Below are 27,611 nucleotides of genomic sequence, written 5' to 3' on the forward strand. Positions count from 1 at the left end.
TTTTTTTAAATAAACATTTCAAACTATTTACAGAACAGTAAGGCCGTGATTGACAACGTGGTCAACAAGTGTTGCCCTAATTTCATTAGGAATCGGCCTATGTATTTGGCGTCTTCTCCCTCTTCCCCTGTTTTGTCCCCACCGCATCCTCACCCCTCTTCCACGATGCTGACCTTCCATTTCTGTGTCACAGAATCGTAGAAATGGTACACACTATGTCCTGCTCGGTTCATATATGCTTGCCAATTGAGGGTTCATGGGATTGATTGATGAGTGACTGTGAACAAGTGGCTTATCATTGATTACAACTGATACTTCACACACCTCCTCGTCAGTGAAAGCTGAAGTTCAGCATTTAAAAACTAATTCACCAATTTTGTATGCAATGATTGAAGACTATTAGTTTTATTGGGAACGACTATTCAGCATCTAAAAGTATAGTTCATTTTGACTGACATGACATAAGCGAATGATAATGTTGTCGACGGCAGAGAATTGTATGAAAGCAACTGATACATGTCCATGAGCATTTACAATTTGTTCAGAGGAAGGAGAAATTGCTACTATGATGTGCACAAATGACTAAATGTTGTGGAGGTTGCACTAATGGCTTTGAGAATTTTCATTCTGATCTGAGAAAAGCACCAAAGCGACTGAGAAAAACTGTAAAAACACAGAGAATATTTAATCCGTGAACTTGTTAAACCAGTGTTTCCCAACCTTTTTGGTCCATCAACCCTTGAAAGGTCTCTCAGTTAGATCTCTTGTCACATGATTTCTACTGTGGCCCAAAGAGGTTACTGGAGAAAAATAATGTAAAAATAATGTAATCCCCACAAAATGCTTACAAACTGCTGCTTTTTTTTCTCCTTAACTGTATTATCATGAAACCTTTTAAGGAACTATATTTATAAAGTGTGTAAAACTGGCTCTGCTACACTAACAAGGACATTTTTCTGTAATACCTGTGCATTCACTTTTTTTTTTTTTTTTGATTTAAGCAGAATTTTAAGTACTTTTCTTTGGAGTACTGAGCCTTTGATTTCTTTTGCCACCAATGTCCAACAAGGATCATCATGTTTTGAAGCCACCACAAGGCCTGTTTTGTGTTCTGCTGGCAGAAATAAAGGTTTTATTTTTTTGTTGGTAAAAACAAAGAGCCATCTAATGAAATGAAAATAAAACTTTTCATCTAATTACTGCTAACCTTTAGATTTGTCCTGGTGCTAAAAGCTTGGCACCACATGCTTAGCTTGTTTCCAGGATCTGAATCAGTGAACCATGGCTTGATTGTAATAATCTAAGTCCTCTTTTGGCACTGAGCATGTTTTCTGTTGGAAAGTTTTAAGCTATGACCTCCTGAGTGTTACAGGAAAGCGGGTGGGATATTAAGTAAATAGTGAGTACGGCTGCTGGTCTGTCAATGATCAATGTTTTTAGTTTCACTTGTGATTCCCAGAGCCATAATAGGACTTGTTTTGAACTCGGGTCTTTATTCTCTAAGCTGCTCTCCTCCCAGACTCAGAGAAAAATGGCTGCTGGCTTGCTGCTTTTGGTTTGTGCAGTTGCTGTGCTGTACTCTGCTGAAGCTCAGGATTCTTACAATGGTCTGCCTGAAATCTACAAGAAAGGAGTGGATCTGGCAATGCAACAGCTCAGCACCCACGCTAGGGTCCAACAGCATTATCGCTTTCTGAAAACTGTGGGGAAGTTAGAAACTGAGGTAAGCATCTTTTAGCTTTAGCTCTTTTACAAGCTCTTCGGGTTTTTTTGTTTCATAATGACACCCACTTTGAAAACATGTAGCGTCACTGATGGGGTGAGATAAAGACCACACTCTCCCAAATGTGTGCAGGATATTTTCAGCCTAAATTTAAAAGACAAACATTGAATTGTAATCTTAAAAAGAGAAAAAACCCCAAAAGTCTGCTTTCAGTTAACACTGACTTGGCACACTTTTCCTCTCTCTTGCTCCGGGAAATTCTGGCTCATACTTGTTTTCCTATCTGTACGCAAGATGTTAAATGTCAGGGAGGAAAATGTTTCCAGCAGAGAAAAAAACAGGATGAGGTGTGTCTCTGTGAGAATGTACACATTAAAGACTGCTTTCACTCCTTTCTTTTTCAAATATAAGGCCTTACAGAGGAGGTTTAGCTAAAACTGAAAGTGTTGAATGTGAAACTTTCAAACACTGGAGCCTTTCACAGTCTGCATACCAAAGTGTCCTTGTGCAAGATACAGAAACCCAGAGTTGCCCTATAAAGGATTCATTGTGGTGTGAATGTGTATGAATGTTAGGAAGAGGCATAGAATAAAACATGCTTTTTTGAATAGGTATTGTTGTATAGAGTGCTCTGAGTGCTCAAATAGAGTAAAAAAGCACAATTTAAGAAACAGCCCATTTACTATTTTCAATCAAAAAAGATGTATATCTGGTAAAAAGTTGTAGGATTTCACATCAGGATGTACATGTGGGGACATGTGAATGGTGAGATGCAGGGTGCTGTGGGGAGAGAGCGAGGCAGATAACTGAACTGCAGCTGGTTTTATCTCAGATCTGCTGATCACTTCAGCTGAGTATTGCTACTGTACCTGCACGTATACTGAAGAACAGAGAGATATTTGGTGGATATCTCCACACACTCATAATAAAGCTCTGGCTGTCACCAGCGGAAGTGCAATTTATCTGGTGATGTACTTTCAAGCCAAGAGGCTCAGCTGCAGTGGATTATCTGCTATTTCAGGCAAATATGTTCTTTATTCTCCAAACTTTGATGAAAATGAGCTTGTGCATAATAACCTGCAATAAACAGAAAATAAAATCAGTAGTTAGGTGTTGTTAGTTGCTTTAAATTACCCATATGCTACTATTTAGTACGCCAGTTTTCCATTTCACTTGTGTTTATAACACTCATCACGTCTTCCTCGTAGTCCTTGGTTCCCTTATGTTCCCTTTGGCCTACTTACTTGTTTATCAGTTTGCTGTTTTTGGAATTTAGTCCTTGATTGTTTGCCTTGTTCTGCATGACCTCTGCGCATGAAGATTTATTTGGACTTTTATTCTGCCCCCTGGCATCCTCACATGTGTCCTCTTTCCAGAAACTATCTCGTAATTTAGGAGGTGGAGCGAAGTGGAGGCCACAGCCCCTGCAGATTAAAGTCTGACCATCACAAACAACCAAAGAAAAGCTCTGAAGCCTGTTAGTGGGCTGTGCACACTGAACTGGAATTACATCAAGAAACTACATTTCTAACAGATTTCTCTGTGGAACCTTTTCTCTGTGGCTGCTGTTCCCACACAAACACATTAAAGATTCAGTTTATTGCATTTATTTTATGGGCTTTATCAGCCATTAGGGATGAGAAAGATGATAAGGATTTTGTTATCGAATCAATAATTTTGTTAGAATTATTGTTACCACTTATTGATTCTCATTGGGATGGCTCTATTTTGAGAGTCACCACAATTACTAGGCAGTATATTAAAGACATTACATTTGTGCAAATTAATTGCCTGCTGTGTAGTCGAACACAAAGCTGAAAACACAAAGCAAAAATGAAAAACAGCACACAGAGACTTTAAAACTATCAACTTTAGAAACATGAGCAGCTAGAAAAAGAGGCAGCTGACTGCTCATTGGTTTGTTACCTCTTGAAGTTCAGGGTCTGGCTGCTGGGCTGGGGTCGGCATTCAGTCAACTTTAAAATCACTCTGGGTTTTTGGCTAGCTTAACGTTAGCATCCTGTCTGGCTAGTTCAATGTTAGCATGCTGTGTGCAGATACTTGCAAAGAGCTGAAGTTGTCCTAGCAGTATAATGCAGCTGTTTCTGTCCAAGGTGCAGTTTCCACTTAACCATCGTGCTTTCGACCTTTTCAATCCATCAATTCTCTTCCATTTATCCTTATCAGGGTTGCGGGGTTTCCAAGCTAGCATAGGGCAAGAGGAAGGTCAGCAGCCTAATGTTGGGCTAACACTGAAAGACAAACAAAACAACCCAACAACATTCACTAGGGCAATTTAGAGTCACCCAAACCCACTAACTGCATGTCTTTAAACAGTGGGAGAAAGCAAGAGTACCCGCAGAGAACCCACGCAGACATGGGGAGAATATGCAAAGTCCACACAGTGCTTTGTTCTTTTGATACAAGACAGGATGGATCCATGGTCTCATCTAAATGTTGAGGTTGCAGGATAGTTTCTTTTTTTCAAACCAGTTGTTGTAAACCCTAGAGATGGTTGTGTTGGAAAATCCCAACAGATCTGCATTTTCCAAAATACTCAAAGCAGCCTGTCTGGCACCAACAACCATGCCAGATTTAGTTTCACTTAATTCCCCTTTCTAATGCTTTATTTGAACTTTAGTAGGTTGTCTCAGCAGTGTTTACATCAATTCAGTTGCTGCCATGTGATTGTCTGTTAAGATATTTGCATTGACAAATCAGCTGAACAGACGTATCAAACAACGTGTTTGTAGCTCCCCATAAAATTATCCTATGTTCTCTTTCAGGGTGGATTTGGTATGAGATACTTCTACCACCACTTCCACCTGAAACCCACCAGGTGTCCGAAAGGAACAACTGAGACTGACCCTCAGAGATGCCCCTACAGGAATGATCGAGTGAGCAAATGTGTTTTTAAAAAAGGAGTGTTAACTTTACCGTCTATCAAAGCATCAGCACCACTGTTATGCTCTTCATGTTGTCATTGCTCCACAGCCTCTGATGGATTGTGCAGTTTGCTACAAAACATCAGGAGAACAGATAGAAGCCCAACCCAACCCATACGTTCACTGTATCCAGAAACCGAGATTCACAGAGGTAGTATTACTCATGTGTAATAAGAACATTTTGGGTTGTTGTCCTTTTCTATGTTTTTGCTTTTGATGTTCTTCTGCTCTCTATTTTACTTTTAAAACTCTGGACATTTTTTAGCTTTCCGTGTAGTTTTCTATGTGTGAAAAATCAAAAAGGCATGTTCATTTGTGGGGATTTTAACATAGATCTATTAAATCCAAACAAGCAGAGAACGACAGAGGAATTTATTAATACAATGTATAGCTTGGGACTTTTTCCAGTGATCACTAAACCCAGCAGGATTACAGCACAGTCGGCAACCCTAATAGACAATATATTTACTAATGAAATATAAAATAGAACCATAAGTGGTCTCCTAATTAATGACATCAGTGATCATCTACCTGTTTTTATAGTGTATAACAGCAATTACAGGAAGGTTAAACAGGAAAACACAATAAAATACAAACGAGTGAGAACAGAAGAGTCAATAAACGCATTCAAAAGTGATTTACTCAAGCAAGAATGGGAGATGCTGTATAAGGAAAAAAATATTGATAAAGCTTATGAGATTTTTTTAGGAAAATTTAAACTGTTATATAATAGTCATTGCCCAGTAAAGAAATATAGTAAAAAACAAAAATATGCAGAGTGCCCATGGATTACAAAAGGATTGCAAAATGCATGTAAGAAGAAAAATACCTTATACAGAGAATTTATAATGAACAGAAGTACAGAAGCTGAAAATAAATACAAGAAATATAAAAATAAATTAACGAGTATTTTAAGGTCATGTAAAAAGGAATACTATGAAAAATTACTGATTATGAATAAAAATAATATTAAAGGGATCTGGAAAACATTAAATACCATCATCAAAAAGGGCTCGGGGCAGGCAGACTATCCTTCGTATTTCGCAAATAATGATAGAAATATTACTAATATGAGAGATGTGGTAAATGAGTTCAATAAATTCTTTGTAAGTGTTGGGCCAGACTTGGCTGAAACAATTCCTGATATAACAGATTCTGTAGAGAAAGAAACTAGACTCATTGACCGCAATCCTCATTCAATGTTCTTAACGGTGGTGGAAGAAATGGAAATCATTGATATTGTTGGGAAATCACAAACAAAAAACTCTACAGACTCTGACGACATTGATATGGAAATCGTTAAGAGAGTGATAGAGGGCATTTCCAGACCCTTAACACACATTTGCAATTTGTCCTTACAAACTGGTACATTCCCAAAACAAATGAAAACAGCTAAAGTAACACCACTGTTTAAAAATGGTGACAGACACCAATTCACAAATTATAGGCCTGTCTCTCTACTTTCTCAATTTTCAAAAATACTGGAAAAAGTCTTTAGTAATAGACTTGACAAATTTATAGATAAACACAAAATAATAACGGATAGTCAGTATGGTTTCAGATCAAATAGATCAACATCATTGGCATTAATGGAACTGATCGAAAATATCAACAACAATATAGATAAAAGACAATGTATAGTTAGTGTATTCATTGACCTAAAAAAAGCTTTTGACACAATTAATCATGACATATTACTTGATAAACTGGAGTACTACGGCATTAGAGGAGTGGTGTTAGAATGGGTAAAGAGTTATTTGAGAGACAGGCAGCAATTTGTGAAAATTGGGGAATATCAATCAGAGTGTATGGACATTGTTTGTGGAGTTCCGCAGGGGTCAGTATTGGGACCAAAGCTGTTTATCCTCTATATCAATGATATATGTAGAACATCAGATATACTACAGTTTATTCTATTTGCAGATGATACAAATATTTTTTGTGCTGGAGAGAATTTACAGCAGCTTTTGGAAATTGTCACACAAGAAATGATTAAACTGAAAACATGGTTTGATAGAAATAAGCTATCATTAAATTTGGAAAAAACTACATTTATGTTATTCGGAAATTGTAAAAAAGATGCAGGAGCAAAATTATTAGTAAACAATGTTGAAATAGAGCAAGTTTCGGATACAAAATTTCTGGGTGTGATAATAGATAACAAAATCTGCTGGAAACCTCACATAAAGCATATACAAGCCAAACTGTCAAGAAACATCTCCGTACTGAGTAAAGTTAAATATTTTTTGCCTTCCAAATCACTCCGGGTACTTTATTGTTCACTTATATTGCCATATTTGGAATACCGTGTGGAAATTTGGGGAAACATATAAAACTGCACTTCAACCAATATGTAAAATTTAAAAAAAAGCAATCAGGATGATTAATAAAGCAGGATTTAGAGACCATACTAACATCATGTTTTTGAAATTAAAAATACTGAAGTTTACAAATACAAATAATATTCACACATTCATCTTTTTGTGTTCTTTCTTGATTCAGGAGATGAAGAAAGCCAGGGAGGATCACTACAAAAAAATGGTCTACCACAGTGGCGCTCCTACACTTTTGGCTGTGAAAGCATAGATTTCCCATTGCAGCTCAAATATATCCAGATAGCTATAAGGAAAGAAATCTGTAGTAACCATTAGTTAACTGGTTAAATGCATACTCCACATTAATTTTTATCATTCACTCACTCATTTGTGATAAACGTGTGAAAGAAGTGTTTTTTTCTTGTTGAACTCATTGCATTCCATGTGTGACATATAATAAAAAAGAGGACAAACAGCTGTGTGTGTAATAAATTACCCAACCGTTGCATTACCCAGGAAACGTAACAATGCATTACTGTGTTGTTTAAACTTGTTAGAAATCCAGATTCTTTACAGGCCATCATAGAAACATGCCCACTAACAAGAAAAACTGTCTCATCTAATAACCACTTTTTTGCAGGGCTTCTAAGGAACACAGCAACGTTAAGCTGGTTAAGACTGCAGATGTCACTGTAATAATACGTACAAGTAAATTTAATTCTACAATAACCTAAATACTATTTCACGTAATTAACATGATTTTTAAATTTGGCTCAAAGTTGAATCCTAAAAGCTTTAAAGGCTGTTTGAAAACCTTGAAGATTGTTTTTTTTTCTTCACCTTTTAATATCCTGGTATTACTTGAACAACTGAGCAGAACAGAACCGGAAAATAAAAATGTAAAAAGGTAAGAATGACAACCAGGTTTTTTCCCGTTAAACTGCACAGATTACATGTATTTTTTAATGTTATAGTCTTAAGAGAAAAGAGTGAGAAGACAGAAATGGAAATTCTTAACGTAGGTAACTCAAAGTACTACTTAAAATTACTCAAAGCACAGGGCTACCTAGAAAAGGATTTGCCCTTACAGGAGAAAACTTGTTGAAGAGGTATTTCGTAAAGTCCCTGAAGGCATGACCTTGAATGCTGCATGCTGTATAATCACACTTTTCTATACAAAGATGTTGACTGATTTGCCAAGATGGAAAGGTCAGAACGATTAAAGTATAGTCTGTCAAATTTTAAATGTCAGACGAACAAAGGCGTAAAAAGGAGGGCTTATTGCCCCTTTCTCAGCCCCCTTTTCACTTTTTGTCACCGCCCTCATCTGTGGTATATAAAAATGTCAATTTTACCTCTCACACATCACCTCTCTGAATTTGCTGAACTCTCACTGGTCGAAGACATTCAAGCCTGTAAGTATACTTTAAAATAAACTCATTCTGTTAAATATCTGCAAATGAAGAGAAGTTTGCAATTGTTATCAAGTTTTTGGATAAAAATGAATGTAAGAAGAACAGGTTTCATTGATGTGCACAAATAAAATTCTGACTTTGTTGTGTGTTGCAGGATCATGAGCAGGAACTTCTTGTCCAAAAATGATGAGCTCCGGAGGGGAGACTACCTGGTGTCCAACAACAAGCAGTACAAAGCTGTATTTCAGGTGACTACTTCAAATTTTCTCAGTTCAGAAGCTCATAAAAGCCTTGTTTTCCAGTCATGCGTGCTGACAGTTATCTAATGTGTGATTTCTTTGTGGTTGCAGGGTGATGGCAATTTTGTCATCTATGGCTGGAAGCCTTTGTGGACTTCAGACACTGAAGGATCAGACGCCGTCCGTCTGTGCATGCAGGCTGACTGCAACCTGGTCATGTACAACAAGTGTGACACGCCTAAGTGGCACACAAACTCTGCCAACTCTGCCAAACCTGACTGCAACATGTGCCGTCTTCAACTGACCGATGACGGCAAACTGGTGTTGAACAGAGAGTGCGAAGAAATCTGGAGCTCTGAAAAGTCCAAAGGCATGAAGTGATGCTTGTGTGCGACCATCCTTTGACATAAACCTTCAGCGATGCTGTTAAAGCAACATATACCAGCGCATAAACAAGCCGTTCCTTTTTCTTTCTGGTTAGCTTTGCAAGATTCTGAATCTTAGCTCTGAATGTGCATTTTTTCTCTGTAAAGCACAAAGTATTGTAACCAAGTGGCAAAAAATAAAAATAAAATGAAAGGTATTTGACCAGCCTCTTGTTCCCTGTGTTTACATTCATGCCATTAAACAGATTTTCTTAAGTATTAATAAATAATAAAACTTTGAGGTATGTAGCTGATATCAAAACTAACACAGATTTTGTAGATGACTCTGGCCTGCATTGAATATTAAACATTCTTTCATTTTTCTTTCTTTTTCCCTGAATTAAGTATCTTCATGTTGTCGAGACCTAATAGCAACTGATATTTTTCCTTGGCCCAGTTCTTTTTTCAGTTTATATACTCTCCTTTGGCTCAGTTTACAAAACGAATACAGTACCTCATTTCATCTGTGGCTCCAAAACTGTAGACAAGCTGTTGCTTCACATCAGGACATTCCCACCTTTAGACTCTTTAACCTGTTTGAAACACATGTTTTCCTTTGTTAAAGTAAGTACTAATGCCACAAAGACTGGCTGTGAGCAGTGCAGAAATAACTACTTTGAGCTTTTATTTTAATTGGAGGTACGGAGTGCATAGTAATCATCTTCAGTCTCTTACATTATTGTGTGGGAATTTTGGCACCACTCTTGTTCACAATGTGGCTTCAGTCCATTGAGGTTTGAGGACATTTGTTAATGTAACGCTCTCTTAAGCTTCCACTACAGCATTTCAAACTTGGACTGGGCCATTGCAACACCTTCATTCTTTCATTTTCAGTCATCCTGTTGGTGTTGTTGCTGCTGTGCTTGGGATCATTTTCACATGTGACAGTAGCAGGGGTGCAGGGGGGTAGTAGTTTAGCTATCAGACATCACATTTGAATCTAGAGTAATTAGGCATATAGAGCTTATGGTTGACTCAATGACTGAAAGGCGCCCAGGTCTTGTAGGTGTAAAGCCAGCCTGCATCACCATCCCTCCACCACTGGGCAGCGCAGTTGTTATGAGGTGTTTGTGCTGATATGCTGTTTGGTTTTCTCCAATAACTTTAGATGTCAGGTACCTGGGTCTGAGGGACCCAGAATCCATGAGCAACTTATATACAGTGGCTTGCAAAAGTATTCGGCCCCCTTGAACTTTCCCACATTTTGTCACAAACATGAATCTATTTTATTGGAATTCCACGTGAAAGACCAACACAAAGTGGTGTACACGTTAGAAGTGGAACAAAAATCATACATGATTCCAAACATTTTTTACAAATAAATAACTGAAAAGCAGGGCCGAATACTTTTGCAAGCCACTGTAGGTCATAGGAGGGTAGCCAATTCCTTGTCGAGTGTTTCCAGGCACCGAGTGCAGATCTGATTTCAGTTTTAAATTCATAAACTTTAATTTTCATGCCACATTAAGCAAATATGATACACATGAAATTCAAAAAGCTGGGAGAAGAGAAAAAATGTCATGTTGGTGGGCTCCACATGGTCCAGAGGCACAAAGTGATGCTTCTGAAGTCATATATGAAACCATCTTTGCATGTAAACCGTCATGTATGGTGATAAAATGTATGTTTTTATTAAATATGTTCCATCTATTCGGGATGTTAAGGAGAACAAGTCCAGATTCAATTATGAATAAATAAACACAGAGTCAAAAACTTTTAAACAACCGTGTCTCTCACTCAGTGGAGCAGACTGATTCCTAACAAGAGGACCTGCAGTGTTGCTGGAAATGCTGAAAAGGACAAAATTTGGGTTTAAAAAAAAGAAACAGCAATAAAATGTATGTTAAGATGTTCTCTAGGCAATAAGACACTGTCCTCTAACCCATCCAAAGCATATAAGCATAAAGGTATAAAAACATGCAGGTACAGGGAGAACAGAACAACTCCACACAGAAAGGCTCCAGCCGGTGGGCGGATTCAAACCCAGGACCTTCTTTCTGTGAGCTGACAGTGATAAACGCTGCACCGCCATGTTTCAAAACACATTCATACTGTTTTATAACCTACAATTTCTAAACGCTAACAACAGTGTTGTAGTTTTCTGCAACACACAGAAACACACAAACTCAGCTGCACTAAGAAATAAACATCATGTAATCCTGAGCTGCGTTCATAGGCAGGATATTTAAGGACATTTTGTGGCTTATCCTGGGAAGCGTTTCAAAACTGCCAAGATCCATTCTTGAATATTACTCAGCTTTGAGATTTCAGGGCCTGTTGTTTCATATTTTGCATTTTTAGTGAAATTGGAAAAGTTTGCTGTATGACTGGGAGAGCTTGACCCAAATTAAGGGTTCAGAAACAGGAGGGATAAACTGAAAAGCAGCTTTATTAACTTAAACTGAGAACAAATAATCCAGATTTTCAAAAGAGCCAGCCAAACAAAGAATATTCAAACAAAACATTCTGCGAGGACGGACAAGACAATAAGCAAACAGCAATTTTGGACTTAAATACACACAAGGCAATTAGGGAGAGAGGAAACAGCTGGGGAAAAGACACAAGTGAACAGAATCCAACAACACAACAGGACACAAAACTAAAACACCATAAAAAAAAAAAAAAGACTAAGAAGACCTTTAAGTCAAAGACTTCGTAAGATTGTAAACACTCCATCTGCATTAATCACAGACGGCGTTGTTCAAACTGCACTTTGGTGTCATTGAATTCTCTGTAAATAAAGTCTGCAACACAGTCAGCTGTGGTCACGCTATTTATTACTACATGCAGGAGAACACATCAAAACATCAGTTTCATGGTAATGAGCGTTCTGAAACAGAAGTGGTACTCCCACTCCTTTATGCATTCCAAGGAAGAGGGAGGAAGTTACAAATTGATCATACCACACATCACGCGCCTCGCTATGAAACCTAACTGAACAATGGGTCTACTGTTTTACGCCCTTTGCGTTATCAGCACCAGTAAAGGGAGTTGTCTTCTCCAACTGCTGAGGCTGAAATAGGTTCATGTAGTTTTAGAAACTTTCACTGAACAGTCTATCGCAGTGTCACAACTAAGCATATGCACTTAAATACTTTAAATGAATATAATAGAAATTTTCTATTACATCCCACCTTTGATTATTTTATAAAATCACCAAAACAAAATTTCCAATTCAACACCATTCAGCATCAACAGCATACTCAGAGAGGTTCACTATGTGCATCATTCTAAAGTGTTAGAGGGAAAATTTTGCATGTTCATCCTCACTCTCACTAACCTCTTTTCTTCATCTAAGTCTAACATTTGTATGCAAAATGCAACCAATAAATTTTTTTATTTTTTTATTGCTACAACACTTTTAAACTCAGGACTTACCACCTGATGTGATCAGTGTCCCAGATAAGTGAATTTATAAGCCCATTGAAATCCGGAGAATCACACTTGATTGTTTTCAATAAGAATATTTTATAGCGCTTTAGTATCAATTTTGCAGGCCTGCTGAAAAGAGAGCTGATTATTAAATCAACAACACACAAAATATCATTCCCTGGAGGGATGACACCTGACAGGTTTGATTTAAGTGCACTGTTTAGGACATGTCCAAGCATAAAACTGCCTTTCTCTTGGAAAGAGGAAACAAACCAAAACTAGAAAAATTTGCATTTCCTGCGAAAATGCTGTGTGGATGCCTTAACGCTGAAGATGTCTGCTGAAAAATGCTGAAAAAATTGAAAAAAAAAAAAAGCAAAGAATGTTGCTCTGAGCAGGATTCGAACCTGGCCCTTCTGGTACTCAAGGAAGGTTCTCATCTCACTGCGCCAACATCTTTCTGACAACGAAGAGGTGGAGAGACTGATAATTGTGCTGAAATGAGCAGAAGAGGCTGAGAATTGTGCTGATAAGAGGTGAATAAGAAGAATTTCTGCTGAAAAGAGTTTAATCAGCACAATTTCTGCTGAAAAGAGTTGAATGAGCAGAATTTCTGCTGAAAAGAGGTTTTTTGCTGAAAACAGCTTAAAAAGCTTGGATTTGTGCTGAAAACATCAGAAAAAACTGAAAATTGTGCTGATAAGCGGTGAAAAAGCTGAAATTTGTGTTGAAAAGAGTTAAAAAAGTTTAACTGTTAAGTGAAAGAAATGTTGCCACAACCTGGATTTGAACCCGGGCCTCCCTCTCTGAGAACGGCTGCTTATCTCACTGAGCTAAAACATGGCTCAGCCAAGCAAGCAAAACTTGTGATCACACTGATAATGTGGTCCTATTCAGCAAAATGGGCCAAAAAATGACATAAAAAGCTTAATATCTTTCGGCATCCACACAACTAACTGACAGAATCTGGGGTCTGGTGTCAACTGGCATAGTTCCACCTGCTGAATACAATAATAAATTTTTGTTAGCAGCTGCACAGTTCACACAACACTAATGTTTGCTGTCAGATGCTTACTAAACACCTCATTGTAATGTTTCATCCCAGGTTTGTACTGTTGCACTCAGTTTAGTCACACACCCAATCATTGTACTTAGCTTGTAAAATAAAAATGTTTGAGATTGCTGTCATGTATTTGACAAAGCCAGTTTGTTCCATTGAAGCAGGCGTGCGTGTATGTCTAGGTGCAAGCTTCACATACATCAGAAACAAGAAACTCCGTCTGTTAGTCTCCGCTCATTTGCAACATTCTATTCACTTGTGTTATGATCAAATGATCTTTCCCTGATCTAATAACAATCAACTAATTTATATATCAATTCTTAACCAACTAAGTTGACAGGAAAAGATGAGGTAAACTGGTTTGCAATTTTTAATCATTCCTGCATCATATTTAGATGAGGCCCACAGGCTGTCAGACACCAGTGCATGAGAGGAGTCTGCACAGGGTGTGACCTGCAATAAACAATTAAACCACCATTTTCAACTGAGCGAACACAGTGAACAGTATAACAATAGACAGCATAACTGTTTTATAAGCATTCAGTTTTAGGGAGAACAACATTTTTGGCTCCTCCCTGACTTGCCAGTCACACGTTCTGTTACAATTGCGCACAAGTCTGCCCAGGTCTTCCCACCTGCAGTCAGTAGACCCAGTAAGGGAAATGTGTGGGGTGAATGCATCCATACAACTATTTTGTTCTTCAGTGAGTGAAATCACAAGCACAGCAAATGTAAAGCTTCAAAATAAATATTTCACAGTTAGTTTATCATTTTCAACTCTGTGTCTGTGAAGGTACTATGTCATCAAGGTCATCGTAGTCACTCCCTAATTTATAGCCAAAGTATTCACTCATTGTGTCTTTATTGTTTTGCTAGCCTAGCTTAGCTCGTAGCTGACTCGCTAGCACCATGGCCTCTTCACCTGTCCCTCCTGCACTTTTCTGCTCATTGTGTCAGATGTTTAGTTACTCCTCGGCCTCCTTTAGTAAATGGTAAATGATACTTGTAACAAATGTAGCATATTTGCAGCTCTGGAGGCCAGGATTACTGAATTGGAGACTCTGATTCGCATCCTTTATTCACCTGTAGCTTGCCAGGCCCTTATACGCAGTGAAGCCGAAGATAGCGTAGGCCTCAGTAGCTGTTCCCCGGCAGACCCCAAGCAGCTGGGGAAAGAGGGTGACAGTGAGGAGGAAGCATAGTCCTAAACAGAAGCCCCAGGTACACCACCAACCTGTTCATGTGTCTAACCGTTTTTCCCCACTCGACGACACACCCGCCGGGGGTCAAACTCTGGTAATTGGTGATTCTGTTCTCAGACATGTGAAGCTAGAGACACCGGCAACCATAGTCAATTGTCTTCCAGGGGCCAGAGCAGGCGACATTGAAGGAAATTTAAAACTGCTGGCTAACGGTAAACGTAAATTCAGTAAAAAAGCAGCTTTATTAACTTAAACTGAGAACAAATAATCCAGATTTTCAAAAGAGCCAGCCAAACAAAGAATCCAACATCTACGAATCTTCAAACAAAACATTCTGCGAGGACGGACAAGACAACAAGCAGACAGCAATTTTGGACTTAAATACACACAAGGCAATTAGGGAGAGAGGAAACAGCTGGGGAAAAGACACAAGTGAACAGAATCCAACAACCCAACAGGACACAAAACTAAACAAACACCCTAAAAAAACAAAACAAAACAAAAAAAACAGGACTAAGACATATGAACTTGACAGAACTAAACAGGACAGACAGAAAGGGACACAAGGTAATGAGCGTTCTGAAACAGAAGTGGTGCTCCCACTCCTTTATGCATTCCAAGGAAGAGGGAGGAAGTTACAAATTGATCATACCACACATCACGCGCCTCGCTATGAAACCTAACTGAACAATGGGTCTACTGTTTTATGCCCTTTGCGTTATCAGCACCAGTAAAGGGAGTTGTCTTCTCCAACTGCTGAGGCTGAAATAGGTTCATGTAGTTTTAGAAACTTTCACTGAAGTCTATCGCAGTGTCACAACTAAGCATATGCATATGCACTTAAATACTTTAAAGCAGGCGACATTGAAGGAAATTTAAAACTGCTGGCTAAGGGTAAACGTAAATTCAGTAAAATCATAATTCACGTCGGCAGTAATGACACCCGGATACACCAATCGGAGGTCACTAAAATCAATATTGAATTGGTGTGCAACTTTGCCAAAACAATGTCGGACTCTGTAGTTTTCTCTGGTCCCTCCCCAATCAGACCAGGAGTGACATGTTTAGCCGCATGTTCTCCTTAAATTGGTGGCTGTCTGAGTGGTGTCCCAGAAACGATGTGGGCTTCATAGATAATTGGCAAACCTTCTGGAGGAAACCTGGTCTTGTTAGGAGAGACGGCATCCATCCCACTTTGGATGGAGCTGCTCTCATTTCTAGAAACATGGACAAATTTATTAAACCCCCCAAAATATGATTATCCAGAGTTGGGACCAGGAAGCAGAGTTGCAGCCTTACACACCTCTCTGCAGCTTCTCTCCTCCTGCTACCCCCCCAAAAACCTATCTCAATAGAGACTGTGTCAGCTCCCAAAAAGACAAAAAACAAACTAAAAACCAGCAACAAACAACTTAAACATAAACAATCACAAAGAAAGAACAATACAGTATCAGCGGCAGCATCAGTGGCAGTAATTTTTCACACCAGCCTATTAATCAACCAAAGACCAAGACAGACTTTTAATTCATTTGAAAGCCTGATGCTTAGCCTTGTTCACCCCAGCTGTAAAACTCAGAAACCAGTCTTACTTGTTATCATCTATTGTCCACCTGGGCCTTACACAGAGTTTCTGTCTGTGTAAGGCAGAAACTCTGACTTTCTGTCTCAGACTTTTTATCTGATTTAGTTCTCAGCTCAGATAAAATAATTATTGTGGGTGATTTTAACATCCATGTAGATGCTAAAAATGACAGCCTCAACATGGCATTTAATCTGTTATTAGACTCAATTGGCTTCTCTCAAACTGTAAAAGAACCCACCCACCACTTTAATCACACTCTAGATCTTGTTTTATCATGTGGCATAGAAACTGAACATTTAACAGTGTTTCCTGAAAACCCTCTCCTGTCTGATCATTTCCTGATAACATTTACATTTACGATAATTGATTACACAGCAGTGGAGAGTAGACTTTATCAAAGTAGATGTCTTTCTGAAAGCGCTTTAACTACGTTTAAGAATACGTACGACTCTGGATACTGTAGCTCCGGTGAGAACTAAGGTCTCTAATCAGAAGTACCTGACTCCGTGGTATAATTCTCAAACACGTACCCTAAAGCAGATGACTCGTAAGCTGGAGAGGAAATGGCGTGTCACAAATTTAGAAGATCATCTTTTAGCCTGGAGAAATAGTTTGCTGCTTTATAAGAAAGCCCTCTGCAAAGCCAGAACATCTTACTATTCATCACTGATTGAAGAAAATAAGAACAACCCCAGGTTTCTCTTCAGCACTGTAGCCAGGCTGACAAAAAGTCAGAGCTCTTTTGAGCCAACAATCGTTAACTAGTAATGACTTCATGAACTTCTTCACAAATAAAATTTTAATTAGAGAAAATAAATTACTCAAAATCATCTCACAGATGTAATATTATCTACAGGTACTTTCAGTACCCTTGATATTCATTTAGACTCTTTTTCTCCAGTTGATCTTTCTGAGTTAACTTCAATAATTACTTCCTCCAAACCATCAACGTGTCTTTTAGACCCCATTCCTACAAAACTGCTCAAAGAAGTCCTGCCATTAATGAATGCTTCGATCTTAAATATGATCAACCTATCTCTAATAATCGGCTATGTACCACAGGCCTTCAAGCTAGCTGTAGTTAAACCTTTACTTAAAAAGCCATCTCTAGACCCAGCAGTCTTAGCTAATTATAGGCCAATCTCCAACCTTCCTGTCATATCAAAAATCCTTGAAAGAGTAGTTGTCAAACAGCTAACAGATCATCTGCAGAGGAATGGCTTATCTGAAGAGTTTCAGTCAGGTTTCAGAGCTCATCACAGCACAGAAACAGCTTTAGTGAAGGTTACAAATGATCTTCTTATGGCCTCTGACAGTGGACTTATCTCTGTGCTTGACCTGCTAGACCTCAGTGCAGCGTTCGATACTGTTGACCATAATATCCTATTAGAGCAATTAGAACATGCTGTAGGTATTACAGGTACTGCACTGCAGTGGTTTGTATCATATCTATCTAATAGACTCCAATTTGTACATGTAAATGGAGAGTCCTCTTCACACACTAAGGTCAATTATGGAGTTCCACAGGGTTCAGTGCTGGGTGCTAGCATACATTTTCACTGCTATGCTGATGACACCCAACGCTATCTATGCATGAAGCCAGATAACACACACCAATTAGTTAAACTGCAGGAATGTCTTAAAAGACATAAAGACCTGGATGGCTGCTAACTTTCTGCTTCTTAATTCAGATAAAACTGAGGTTATTGTAATAAACCCTGAAAATCTTAGAAATATGGTATCTAACCAGATTCTTACTCTGAATGGCATTACCTTGGCCTCCAGTAACGCTGTGAGGAGCCTTGGAGACATTTTTGACCAAGACATGTCCTTCAATGCGCATATTAAACAAAAATGTAAGACTGCGTTCTTCCATTTGCGCAACATCTCTAGTGTGACGCTGCAGCAAGAGTGCTGACAAGGACTAGAAAGAGAGAGCATATTTCTCCTGTTTTGGCTTCCCTTCATTGGCTTCCTGTTAAATCCATAATTGAATTCAAAATCCTGCTCCTCACATACAAGGTCTTAAATAATCAGTCCCCATCTTATCTTAATGACCTTGTAGTACCATATCACCCTATTAGAGCACTTCGCTCTCGCTCTGCAGGCCAACTTGTTGTTGTTTACTTGAGTATTTAAAAGTAGGATGGGAGGGAGAGCCTTCAGTTTTCAGGCCCCTCTTCTGTGGAACCAGCTTCCAGTTTGGATTTGGGAGACAGACACTATCTGTACTTTTAAGATTAGGCTTAAAAAATTCCTTTTTGCTAAAGCATATAGTTAGGGCTGGATCAGGTGACCCTGAATCCTCCCTTAGTTATGCTGCAATAGATGTAGGCTGCCGGGGATTCCCATGATGCATTGAGTTTTTCCTTTCCAGTCACCTTCCTCACTCACTATGTGTTAATAGACCTCTCTGCATTGAATCATATCTGTTATTAATCTCTGTCTCTCTTCCACAGCATGTCTTTATCCTGTCTTCCTTCTCTCACCCCAACTGGTCGCCCCTCCCTGAGCCTGGTTCTGCTGGTTCTTCCTGTTAAAAGGGAGTTTTTCCTTCCCACTGTCGCCAAAATTCTTGCCCATAGGGGGTCATGATTGTTGGGTTTTTCTCTGTATGTATTATTGTAGGGTCTACCTACAATATAAAGCGCCTTGAGATGACTGTTGTTGTGATTTAGCGCTATATAAATAAAATTGAATTGAATTAAGGAATTAAGGAAAAGCGTCTGGACTTCTTTAAGTTGCTTGAAGACGTTTCACCTTACATCCTAGAAGCTTCTTCAGTTCTAGGGTCAAATGGTGGAGAGTCCCAGATTTAAGCCCTGTGGGAGTGTCCCTCCAAGAGGGACAATGAGCCCCCTAATGATCTTCTAACTAATCACACGAGCCAAGGTATGAAAACAGGTGTAGGTCAAAAATCAGCCAAGGTTTCGGGTGAGCTCATTGTGAAACCTAACCTCACCGTATCATGTGATTTCCTGAAGTCAGATGGCCCAGGATGTGAGTGGCTCCGGAGTCTACAAGAAATTCCACCTTCTCACTACACACAGACATTGTATACATAGGCAGAGATTTATAGGCTTTGTTTGTTAAATGTACATAGTGCCCTTTGGATGGCATGAAATGCATTCTAAGTGTTCAATGGCTTCTTGCAACAGAGTCTGTGTGCATGTGGAGCATTTTTGCATGTCAGCATGAGCACTTGTTAGCAGCATCCCTTTTATCCCCTCACACACAACTCTCTGTATCTTTTAGTTATAACAGGTTTTTGTCCCACAGGCTGTTGCTGGGCAGAGAGCAACTCCCACTATCTTTTCCAAGGAAGTTCCTGGCACTGGTCATCTTGGGAATTTTGTACTTCTATGACCTACACAGTTAGCAGATAACATAGTCAAACATCGTTAAGCAAAGCTGAGCAGTTTTCACATACTTCATCCAAGCATGCAAAGGATATACAAAAATTCTAGAATGAGATTATAAACACCTACATCTAAATGTCTGACAATGTGAAAACTAGAATTTTCCCCACTGCACACCAAACCATCAGCAAACTTGATTTTGTAAGTTTTTGTTAGATTATTTTAAATTAACCACTCATGCTTTCACATCCATTTTTTCTGAACTTTCTACACCCAAAAGTTGCTCAACTAAATTTCTGTTTCCGATTAGTGGTGGCTAGTTTGCTTCCATGAACTGACTTACAGAAAATGTTTCTGGGTCATGATGAGATAACAGGGTTAGAATTAGACAGGGATGCATATGAGAACATTATGAGAAACGTGACAAACACTCAGGACTAGTCATGTACTGTGTGAGGCAGGCAGGATTGAGGACCCAAAATACAGACTCTCAGATAAGGCTAAACTTAATCCTCAGCTTTAATACTGGAAACCAAATGTACATAAAACAAAACTGGGAGGCATAGGAAAACTAAACAAACAGGCTGGCAGAACACAGCCCCCCCCCCGACTGTTTGTTCTCCCTGCTTGAGGGAGACCGGGATGCAGGACAGAGGGAGACGCAGACACTAAATACAAGAGGAAATCAAGGCAAAGAGGAAACATCTGGGAAACACAGCTGGCAAAAATCTAACAGACGAGACAGGTGGATGCAAAACTGAAAATGACGCACACCAGACAGCAGACCATTACTGAAAGTAAAACATGAAGTACGAGGAACGCACACACCGAGGCGCAGACTGATGGAGCTCAAGGAACTAGAAATACTGAATAAACTCAAGAGTGTAAACAAACTGAACTAGGAAACATAAGATACACAGAAAACACAATGAATGACAAGACTCAAAATTCTATTAACAGAAAAGAAAAGTGGCTCAACCACCCAGGTTCCCTAACAGGACCATGGAAATTTTGGGGTTAGTATCGTGCCCAAGCATACTTGGCATGTAGACTGGGGAAGCCAAGGATCGAACCACCAACCTTCCGATCAGTAGCTGATCTGCTATATCACCTGAGTCATAGCCACCCCATTGTAGATGCTCGCCATCTGATGGAAAACGTGAGGTTGTATAGCTGTATATAAAAATGATCTGTCCTTGGAGATAGGCCTTCATTGAGTCCCAAACTAAAAGGCTAAAAATGTTCAGGGAAAGGTTTATGTCTAAAAGAATTTATTTGGTTATTCATAAATTCCAGAAAGGTATTATCTGTTAGTAGTGTGGGGTTAAAATGCCAACTCCTGTCTGTTCTAGGTAAGTCGTCATAGACAGAGTCAAAATTAGGGGGGCGTGGTCTGATATAACTATGGCATGGTATTCACAGGCACTCGCGATGCTAGTCAAATAGTTATCTAAGAAAAGGTCGCCTATCCTAGAAAAAGTGTGATGGACATTAGAGAAAAAAGAATACTCCCTGTCGGTCGGAAGAAGATGTCGCCAAATACCCCTACCCAATATGTAGAAAAAGCTGAATGAATACGCGAGGATGACTTACTCAGACAGGCCGGTTTTAATGAGGATCGATCCAGATGGTGCGGCCACGTCCAGACGCCTTCCTGACCCTCCGCTCCAACTATCCACTTTTCTTGTTTTTTACTTATTTTTTGCTCTGGTTTACATCCCAAAATCCTCTAGTCTTATAGTATACGACAGCGGATCACTTGTAAACATCGGTGACAAGGTTGCACATCTAAGCTTGGACACTTTTAAACCTGACCCTTCCTGGCCGCCAGAGATTCTACGCGGCATGGAGAACAACAAAGGACGGGCCGCTCATCCGAGGCGCAGAACAAAGAAGCGCCGGGGGAAACGCGCTGGCATTAGGAACAGACTGAGACAGCAGGTGCATCGCGCATGTACAATCCATGGAGAACAAGCTCGATGACCTAAGAGCAAGGGTCACCTTCCAACGTGACATGAGGGACTGCAACATTCTGTGCTTCACGGAGACATGGCTGACCCCCACCGTGCCGGACCAGGCCGTAACGCCATCGGATTCATTTTTTGTGCTCCGCGCGGACAGAACGGCAGAGTCGAACAAAACCAAAGGTGGAGGAGTGTGTTTCATGGTAAACAGAAAGTGGTGTGATGCCAGGAGCATTTCTACTCTTTCCAGCGGCTGCTCGCCACATCTGGAGTTCCTGATCATTAAGTGCCGCCCTTTCTATCTGCCCCGTGAGTTCACCTCGGTCATCGCCACGGTGGTCTACATCCCACCCCAAGCGGACACAGGTATGGCTTTGTCCGAATTACATGATGTGCTGAGCTTGCTTCAAAACAAGGACCCGGGCGCAGCCCTCATTGTAGCAGGAGACTTTAACAAAGCGAACCTCAGACAAGTCATGCCAAACTTTTACCAGCATGTCTTGTGTCCAACGAGAGTGGATCGAATTTTGGATCACTGCTACACGCCATACAAGCAGGGCTACAAAGCTGTCTCACACCCGGCTTTTGGGAAGTCTGACCACAACGCCATCTTCCTCATTCCCCAGTATAAACAAAGCATACGGATGGAAGACGTAACCACGAGAGAGGTAAAACGGTGGACTGCCCAATCAGAAGCTACGCTACAGGACGCACTCAACGACGTCGACTGGGACATGTTCAGAGCATGCGCAGTCGACATCAACGAGTTTACGGAAGTAGCAGTATGCTTCGTCAATATGCTAGCGGAGGAGATTATCCCCACTGCGAGAGTCACCACATTCCCAAACCAGAAACCGTGGATGGACAGATCGATCCGCACTGCAGTAAACGCCAGGACCGCCTCCTACAACACGGGTCTCGCCACTGGCGATATGAGCGCCTACAATGCGGCCTCATACGGCGTGCGGCGCGCGGTGAGAGATGCCAAACGGCGGTACCGGGAACGTGTGGAATCCTGCTTCCACCAGGGCAACACACGGAGTATGTGGCACGGACTACGCACCATTACGGACTACAAAGCCAGGGACACTGCGCCGATCAACGCCGACTCTGCATTCACCAACGAGCTGAATCGGTTCTACGCCCGTTTCGAGGTTAGCCAGGCGGCTAATGCTATCTGCCGCCTGACTACCGAGGACAGTGACGTCATCAGCGAGAGACCGGTGACCAGTATCGCGGAGCATGACGTCCGAGTGGCATTGAGGAGAGTGAACACAAGGAAAGCAGCGGGGACCAGCTAGCAGGTGTGTTCACTTACATCTTCAACGAGTCCCTGGCGAAGTCTGTGGTCCCCACATGCTTCAAAAGATCCACCATCATCCCTGTGCCCAAGAACAGCAAACCCTCATCCCTGAACGATTACCGGCCAGTTGCACTGACCTCGGTAGTAATGAAGGTGTTTGAGAGGCTGCTGAAGAACATCATCTCCTCCTCCATCCCAGACACCACAGATCCGCTGCAGTTCGCCTACAGATCCAACAGATCCACAGAGGATGCCATCGCCCACGTCCTACACACCACTCTCAGCCACGTGGACAAGAAACAGGGTAACTATGTGCGAATGCTGTTTGTTGATTACAGTTCAGCGTTTAACACAATAGTGCCCTGCAGACTGTTCACAAAGCTCAGGGATCTGGGACTTAACAGCCGTCTGTGTGCATGGGTGTTGGACTTCCTCACTGGCAGAACTCAGGTGGTGAGGGTGGGTAGATGCGTCTCTAACAGCATCACCATCAACACAGGAGCACCTCAGGGATGTGTCCTCTGGTCACTGCTCTACTCCCGCTACACTTCAGACTGTGTGGCCACCCATGGCTCCAACACCATTGTGAAGTTTGCTGACGACAGTGGTGTTGGGTGCCATCTCCAACAACGATGAGGCGGCCTACATGGATGAAGTGAAGAATCTGGCATCATGGTGCCAGGACAACCACCTCCAGCTGAATGTCGGCAAGACCAAGGAGCTGGTGGTGGACTTCAGAAGGGGTCAGCACAGAGACTACAAGCCCATTATCATCAATGGAGCTCCAGTGGAGAGGGTGCAGTCCTTCAAGTATCTTGGTGTCCACATCTCCTCAGACCTGACATGGGCTGCCCACATTCAGGTCCAGACCAAAAAGGCTAGGCAGCGCCTGTATCACCTACGACAACTGAGGAAGTTCAGGGTCTCTCCAAAGATCCTCAGGATTTTCTATACAGGCGCTGTGGAGAGCATCCTCACACAGAACATGACATCGTGGTTTGGGAACAGCTGTGTGAAGGACCAAAAAGCTCTCCAGAGAGTGATCCGTACAGCAGAACGCTGCTGCAGGATTGCTCTCCCCCCGCTTCAGGACACCTACACCAGGAGATGCCGGACTAGAGCAGCGCAGATACTGAAGGACCCGTCCCATCCTGGCAACAAACTGTTCCAACTTCTGCAATCTGGTAGAAGGTTCCGCATCCTCCGGGCAAGGACAGAGAGACTCAAGAGGAGCTTCTATCCCCAAGCCATCCGGGCCCTAAACACACACACCCGCCCTCTCACATCATCTATAATTGACTGAGACAGGACTCTTCCAGACACTAAACCAAGGCACAATGTACATTCCAAATTCCTTTAATTTTAAATATGTTTATATTGTCTATCCTGTAAAATAGTCAGATGTCTATTCATATTAATGTACAGAATTCACCTGCTTGCTGCTACTACTGCACATTCATTCACCCAATGTATATACTATATATTTATATAATGTTCTTCCTCTACCCCCCCCCCTCATTTTTCCACATGTCGAGGAGCGTGTCAGGCTACATTTCACTGTGTGTCATACTTGTATACTTGTATCGCTGTCTCAAGAGGGCACGCAGCATCCTACGGGACTGCACACACCCAGGACACCGGGTGTTTAAGCTGCTGCCGTCTGGCAGGAGGTTCAGGCTGCTGAGGTCCCGAACAAATAGACTCAAGGACAGCTTTTACAACAGGGCAATAGCCCTGATCAATGTAAATAGCTGACCTGACTGGATACCTCCCTGGACTTTTTAGGGGGAGGTAACAATGTTTAAAACGATAACAATAATATTTATATTTATAACAAGGTGCAATAATAATTAATGTGCAATAATAACAGTGTGCAATACACATACACTTATTCTTCTTTTTTATACTAAGTTAATATACTGTGTTGTGTTGTTTGTTACGTTGTGATGTGTCATATCGTGTCGTGTTGTGTTATATGTAGTGCCGACGTAGGACAGTTTTTCCAATTTCATTGTACTACTGTACTATGTATGACTGTGCAATGACAATAAAGAGTTATCTTATCTTATCTTATCTTATAACTATGCATGTGACAAATAAAGAAACTTGAACCCTTGAAAACAGGGTCAAACCAGCAGTTTAAGTCTCCGCCAAGTATCAAAGAGTACGAGCCTACGTCTGGTAAATTCGAAAAAAGATGTTTGAAAAACTTGGGATCATCTGTGTTAGGAGGATATGCATTGACCAAAACTACCTGTACGTTATACAACCTCCCTGAAACAATGACAAAACAACCATGTTGATCTGAAATAACATATTGTTTGAATGGAACCCTGGGGCTGATGAGAATTGATACTCCTCTGGCCTTGGCCTCAAAACATAAATGAAACTGCTGCCCCGCCCACCGAGACATAAGCCCTGAGTTAACCTCTGACATGGGTTTCTTGTAAAAGGGCAATGGAGGCATTTTCTTGTTTAATTTGAGCAAAAACCTTTCCTCTCTTAATAGGATGGTTTAACGTTCCAGCTGAGCAGATTTATGGGACTAATCATGTAAGATTATAGAAAGATAATGAAGGGATGCAAAAACAGAAAAGCATGAGAGAAGCCCAGAACAGAACATGGTATAACACCTGTTGTGGAAGTTTTCCATTTAAATAAAGCCTGCAGACGAGCGGTGAGCGGTAGCTAACATTCTTTAATCCAAACACACAAAGAACAGAAAACCAAGCTTGTGGAGAGCCTACATGACTGCGGGGCAGGTCAGCAGAGTCTCCCTGAGCCTAGCATGGCTCTCAGTTAAATACCTTCTCCAGGAACAAAAGGCAGTACACAGCTGTTTCACACCTTAAGGTTCACACTCCCTTGCTACCTCCCAGAGTCCTCGAAGAGACAAAAGACTCTTCCTGTGGAGTTCCTGCTTCCCCCAACTTCCTTACTACACCTCCACCAGTTGTCTTACTGTATGAGTGTGAGACTTGTTAAAATCAAGTGGCACCAATGCATTATACAATAAAATAATGTGATTAATACACAAGTAAAAGAAATTCCTATACACACCCAATATGAGTTCTGTGGGTTGAAAAAAGAGACACTCCAACAACACATAAAACAAACCCCCTGATCCCCTCTCCCTCACCCCAACCAAAGGACAGCTGGAGAACACAGCAGCAAGCTCCCCTGTACAACACGTCAGCAATTGCGATTGCTCCACTCCATTACATTGCTGCTCCACTAATCCCCCCTCCTCACACACACACACACACACACACACACACACACACACACACACACACACACACACACACACACACACACACACACACACTTCCTTTACTGTAAAGGGCAGTGAGTGTGACTCCACCCCCGGTCAAGATTATATAAAGATGAAGTGATATGCTTTCAGTTTTAACTCTTCCCTTCTCTTCTGCTTGCAGACCGGCTGGTGTGAAATATTAAAACCTGTAAGTATTCTACGCATCTCTACTGACTGATTGATTCACACATTCCTGATACTTTTAAATGCATATTGTGGATACAAGCTCATCTATATTCTCTCCTTTTAGAATCATGAGCAGAAACTTCTTGTCCAAAAATGATGAGCTCCGCAGGGGAGACTACCTGGTGTCCAACAACAAGCAGTTCAAAGCTATATTTCAGGTGACTAAATGTTCTCAGTTCAGAAGCTCATAAAAGCCTTGTTTCCCAGTCATGCGTGTTGACAGTTATCTAACATATAATTTATGGCTACAGGATGATGGTAACTTTGTCATCTATGGCTGGAAGCCTTTGTGGGCTTCAGACACCTATGGATCAGATGCCGTCCGTCTGTGCATGCAGGCTGACTGCAACCTGGTCATGTACAACAAGTGTGACACGCCTAGGTGGCACACAAGCTCTGTCAGACCTGACTGCAACATGTGCCGTCTTCAACTGACTGATGACGGCAAACTGGTGGTGAACAGAGAGTGCGAAGAAATCTGGAGCTCTGAAAAGTCCAAAGGCATGAAGTGATGCTTGTGTGCGACCATCCTTTGGCATAAACCTTCAGCGATGCTGTTAAAGCAACATATACCAGCGCATAAACAAGCTTTTCCTTTTTCTTTCTGGTTAGCTTTGATCAGACTCTGAATTTCAACCTGAATTGTAAACAAATGGCAAAAAATAAATAAAATGAAAGGTATTTGACCAACCTCTTGTGTTTATATTTTGGCCATTAAAGAGATTTTCTTAAGAATTAATATTGTTGCAAAGGTGTAGGAAGCAGTCTTAAAACTTTGAGGAGTGTTGGTGATATAAAACTAACACAGATTTTGTAAATTCCTCCACTGACCATTAGACACGTTTTCATTTTTATTTCTTCTTCCCTGAAAGTATCTTCATGTGGTCTAGCCTTGTTAGCATCTGATATTTTTCCTTGAGCCAGTTTTTTTTTTTTCAGTTTATGTTCTCTTTTGGCTTAGTTTTTAATAAAAGAGCATCTCAATTCATTGTGTAGATGACAATTATTTGTCCTGTTTTTATTCAGGTTTTCTAATTTTATGTTTCCTTTCTTAAACTCTGTAATTTCATCCTGTGTTGGGTGTTATTTAATTATTTTAGATGTACAGCATATTGGTCAACAGCTGTACTTTAAATGTGCTAGAGAAACAAACTTGACTCACTTTATGAGTGCGTCTGCGTCTTTGTGTGTCTGCATGTGTTGGA

General features: G+C 40.7%; 3 protein-coding genes across 3 annotated transcripts; all 3 read left to right on the forward strand.

The window, feature by feature from the left end:
* Window positions 1-1,389: 1,389 nt before the first annotated feature.
* LOC143420319 (uncharacterized) lies at window positions 1,390-7,458 on the forward strand. Its single transcript, XM_076888223.1, has 4 exons — window positions 1,390-1,723; window positions 4,510-4,620; window positions 4,718-4,819; window positions 7,171-7,458. The coding sequence occupies exons 1-4, from the start codon at window positions 1,424-1,426 to the stop codon at window positions 7,252-7,254; spliced, it is 597 nt and encodes a 198-aa protein (XP_076744338.1). The 5' UTR covers window positions 1,390-1,423; the 3' UTR covers window positions 7,255-7,458.
* A 499-nt stretch (window positions 7,459-7,957) lies between these two features.
* LOC105940916 (B-type lectin plumieribetin) lies at window positions 7,958-9,230 on the forward strand. Its single transcript, XM_012919297.5, has 3 exons — window positions 7,958-8,398; window positions 8,553-8,646; window positions 8,749-9,230. The coding sequence occupies exons 2-3, from the start codon at window positions 8,557-8,559 to the stop codon at window positions 9,016-9,018; spliced, it is 360 nt and encodes a 119-aa protein (XP_012774751.3). The 5' UTR covers window positions 7,958-8,398; window positions 8,553-8,556; the 3' UTR covers window positions 9,019-9,230.
* A 17,074-nt stretch (window positions 9,231-26,304) lies between these two features.
* LOC143420320 (B-type lectin plumieribetin-like) lies at window positions 26,305-27,409 on the forward strand. The gene is made up of 3 exons (XM_076888224.1): window positions 26,305-26,368; window positions 26,471-26,564; window positions 26,658-27,409. The coding sequence occupies exons 2-3, from the start codon at window positions 26,475-26,477 to the stop codon at window positions 26,916-26,918; spliced, it is 351 nt and encodes a 116-aa protein (XP_076744339.1). The 5' UTR covers window positions 26,305-26,368; window positions 26,471-26,474; the 3' UTR covers window positions 26,919-27,409.
* The last annotated feature ends 202 nt before the right edge of the window (window positions 27,410-27,611 follow it).

This window comes from Maylandia zebra, linkage group LG9 (genome assembly GCF_041146795.1).
Source record: "Maylandia zebra isolate NMK-2024a linkage group LG9, Mzebra_GT3a, whole genome shotgun sequence".
NCBI classification, from domain to species: Eukaryota; Metazoa; Chordata; class Actinopteri; order Cichliformes; family Cichlidae; genus Maylandia; species Maylandia zebra.

Coding starts and splice junctions, on each gene's coding strand:
- LOC143420319 (XM_076888223.1), top strand. CDS start 1,424: ATGATCAATGTTTTTAGTTTCACTTGTGATTCCCAGAGCCATAATAGG. Junction 1,724..4,509: donor TGGGGAAGTTAGAAACTGAG/GTAAGCATCTTT, acceptor GTTCTCTTTCAG/GGTGGATTTGGTATGAGATA. Junction 4,621..4,717: donor GCCCCTACAGGAATGATCGA/GTGAGCAAATGT, acceptor ATTGCTCCACAG/CCTCTGATGGATTGTGCAGT.
- LOC105940916 (XM_012919297.5), top strand. CDS start 8,557: ATGAGCAGGAACTTCTTGTCCAAAAATGATGAGCTCCGGAGGGGAGAC. Junction 8,647..8,748: donor AGTACAAAGCTGTATTTCAG/GTGACTACTTCA, acceptor TTGTGGTTGCAG/GGTGATGGCAATTTTGTCAT.
- LOC143420320 (XM_076888224.1), top strand. CDS start 26,475: ATGAGCAGAAACTTCTTGTCCAAAAATGATGAGCTCCGCAGGGGAGAC. Junction 26,565..26,657: donor AGTTCAAAGCTATATTTCAG/GTGACTAAATGT, acceptor TTATGGCTACAG/GATGATGGTAACTTTGTCAT.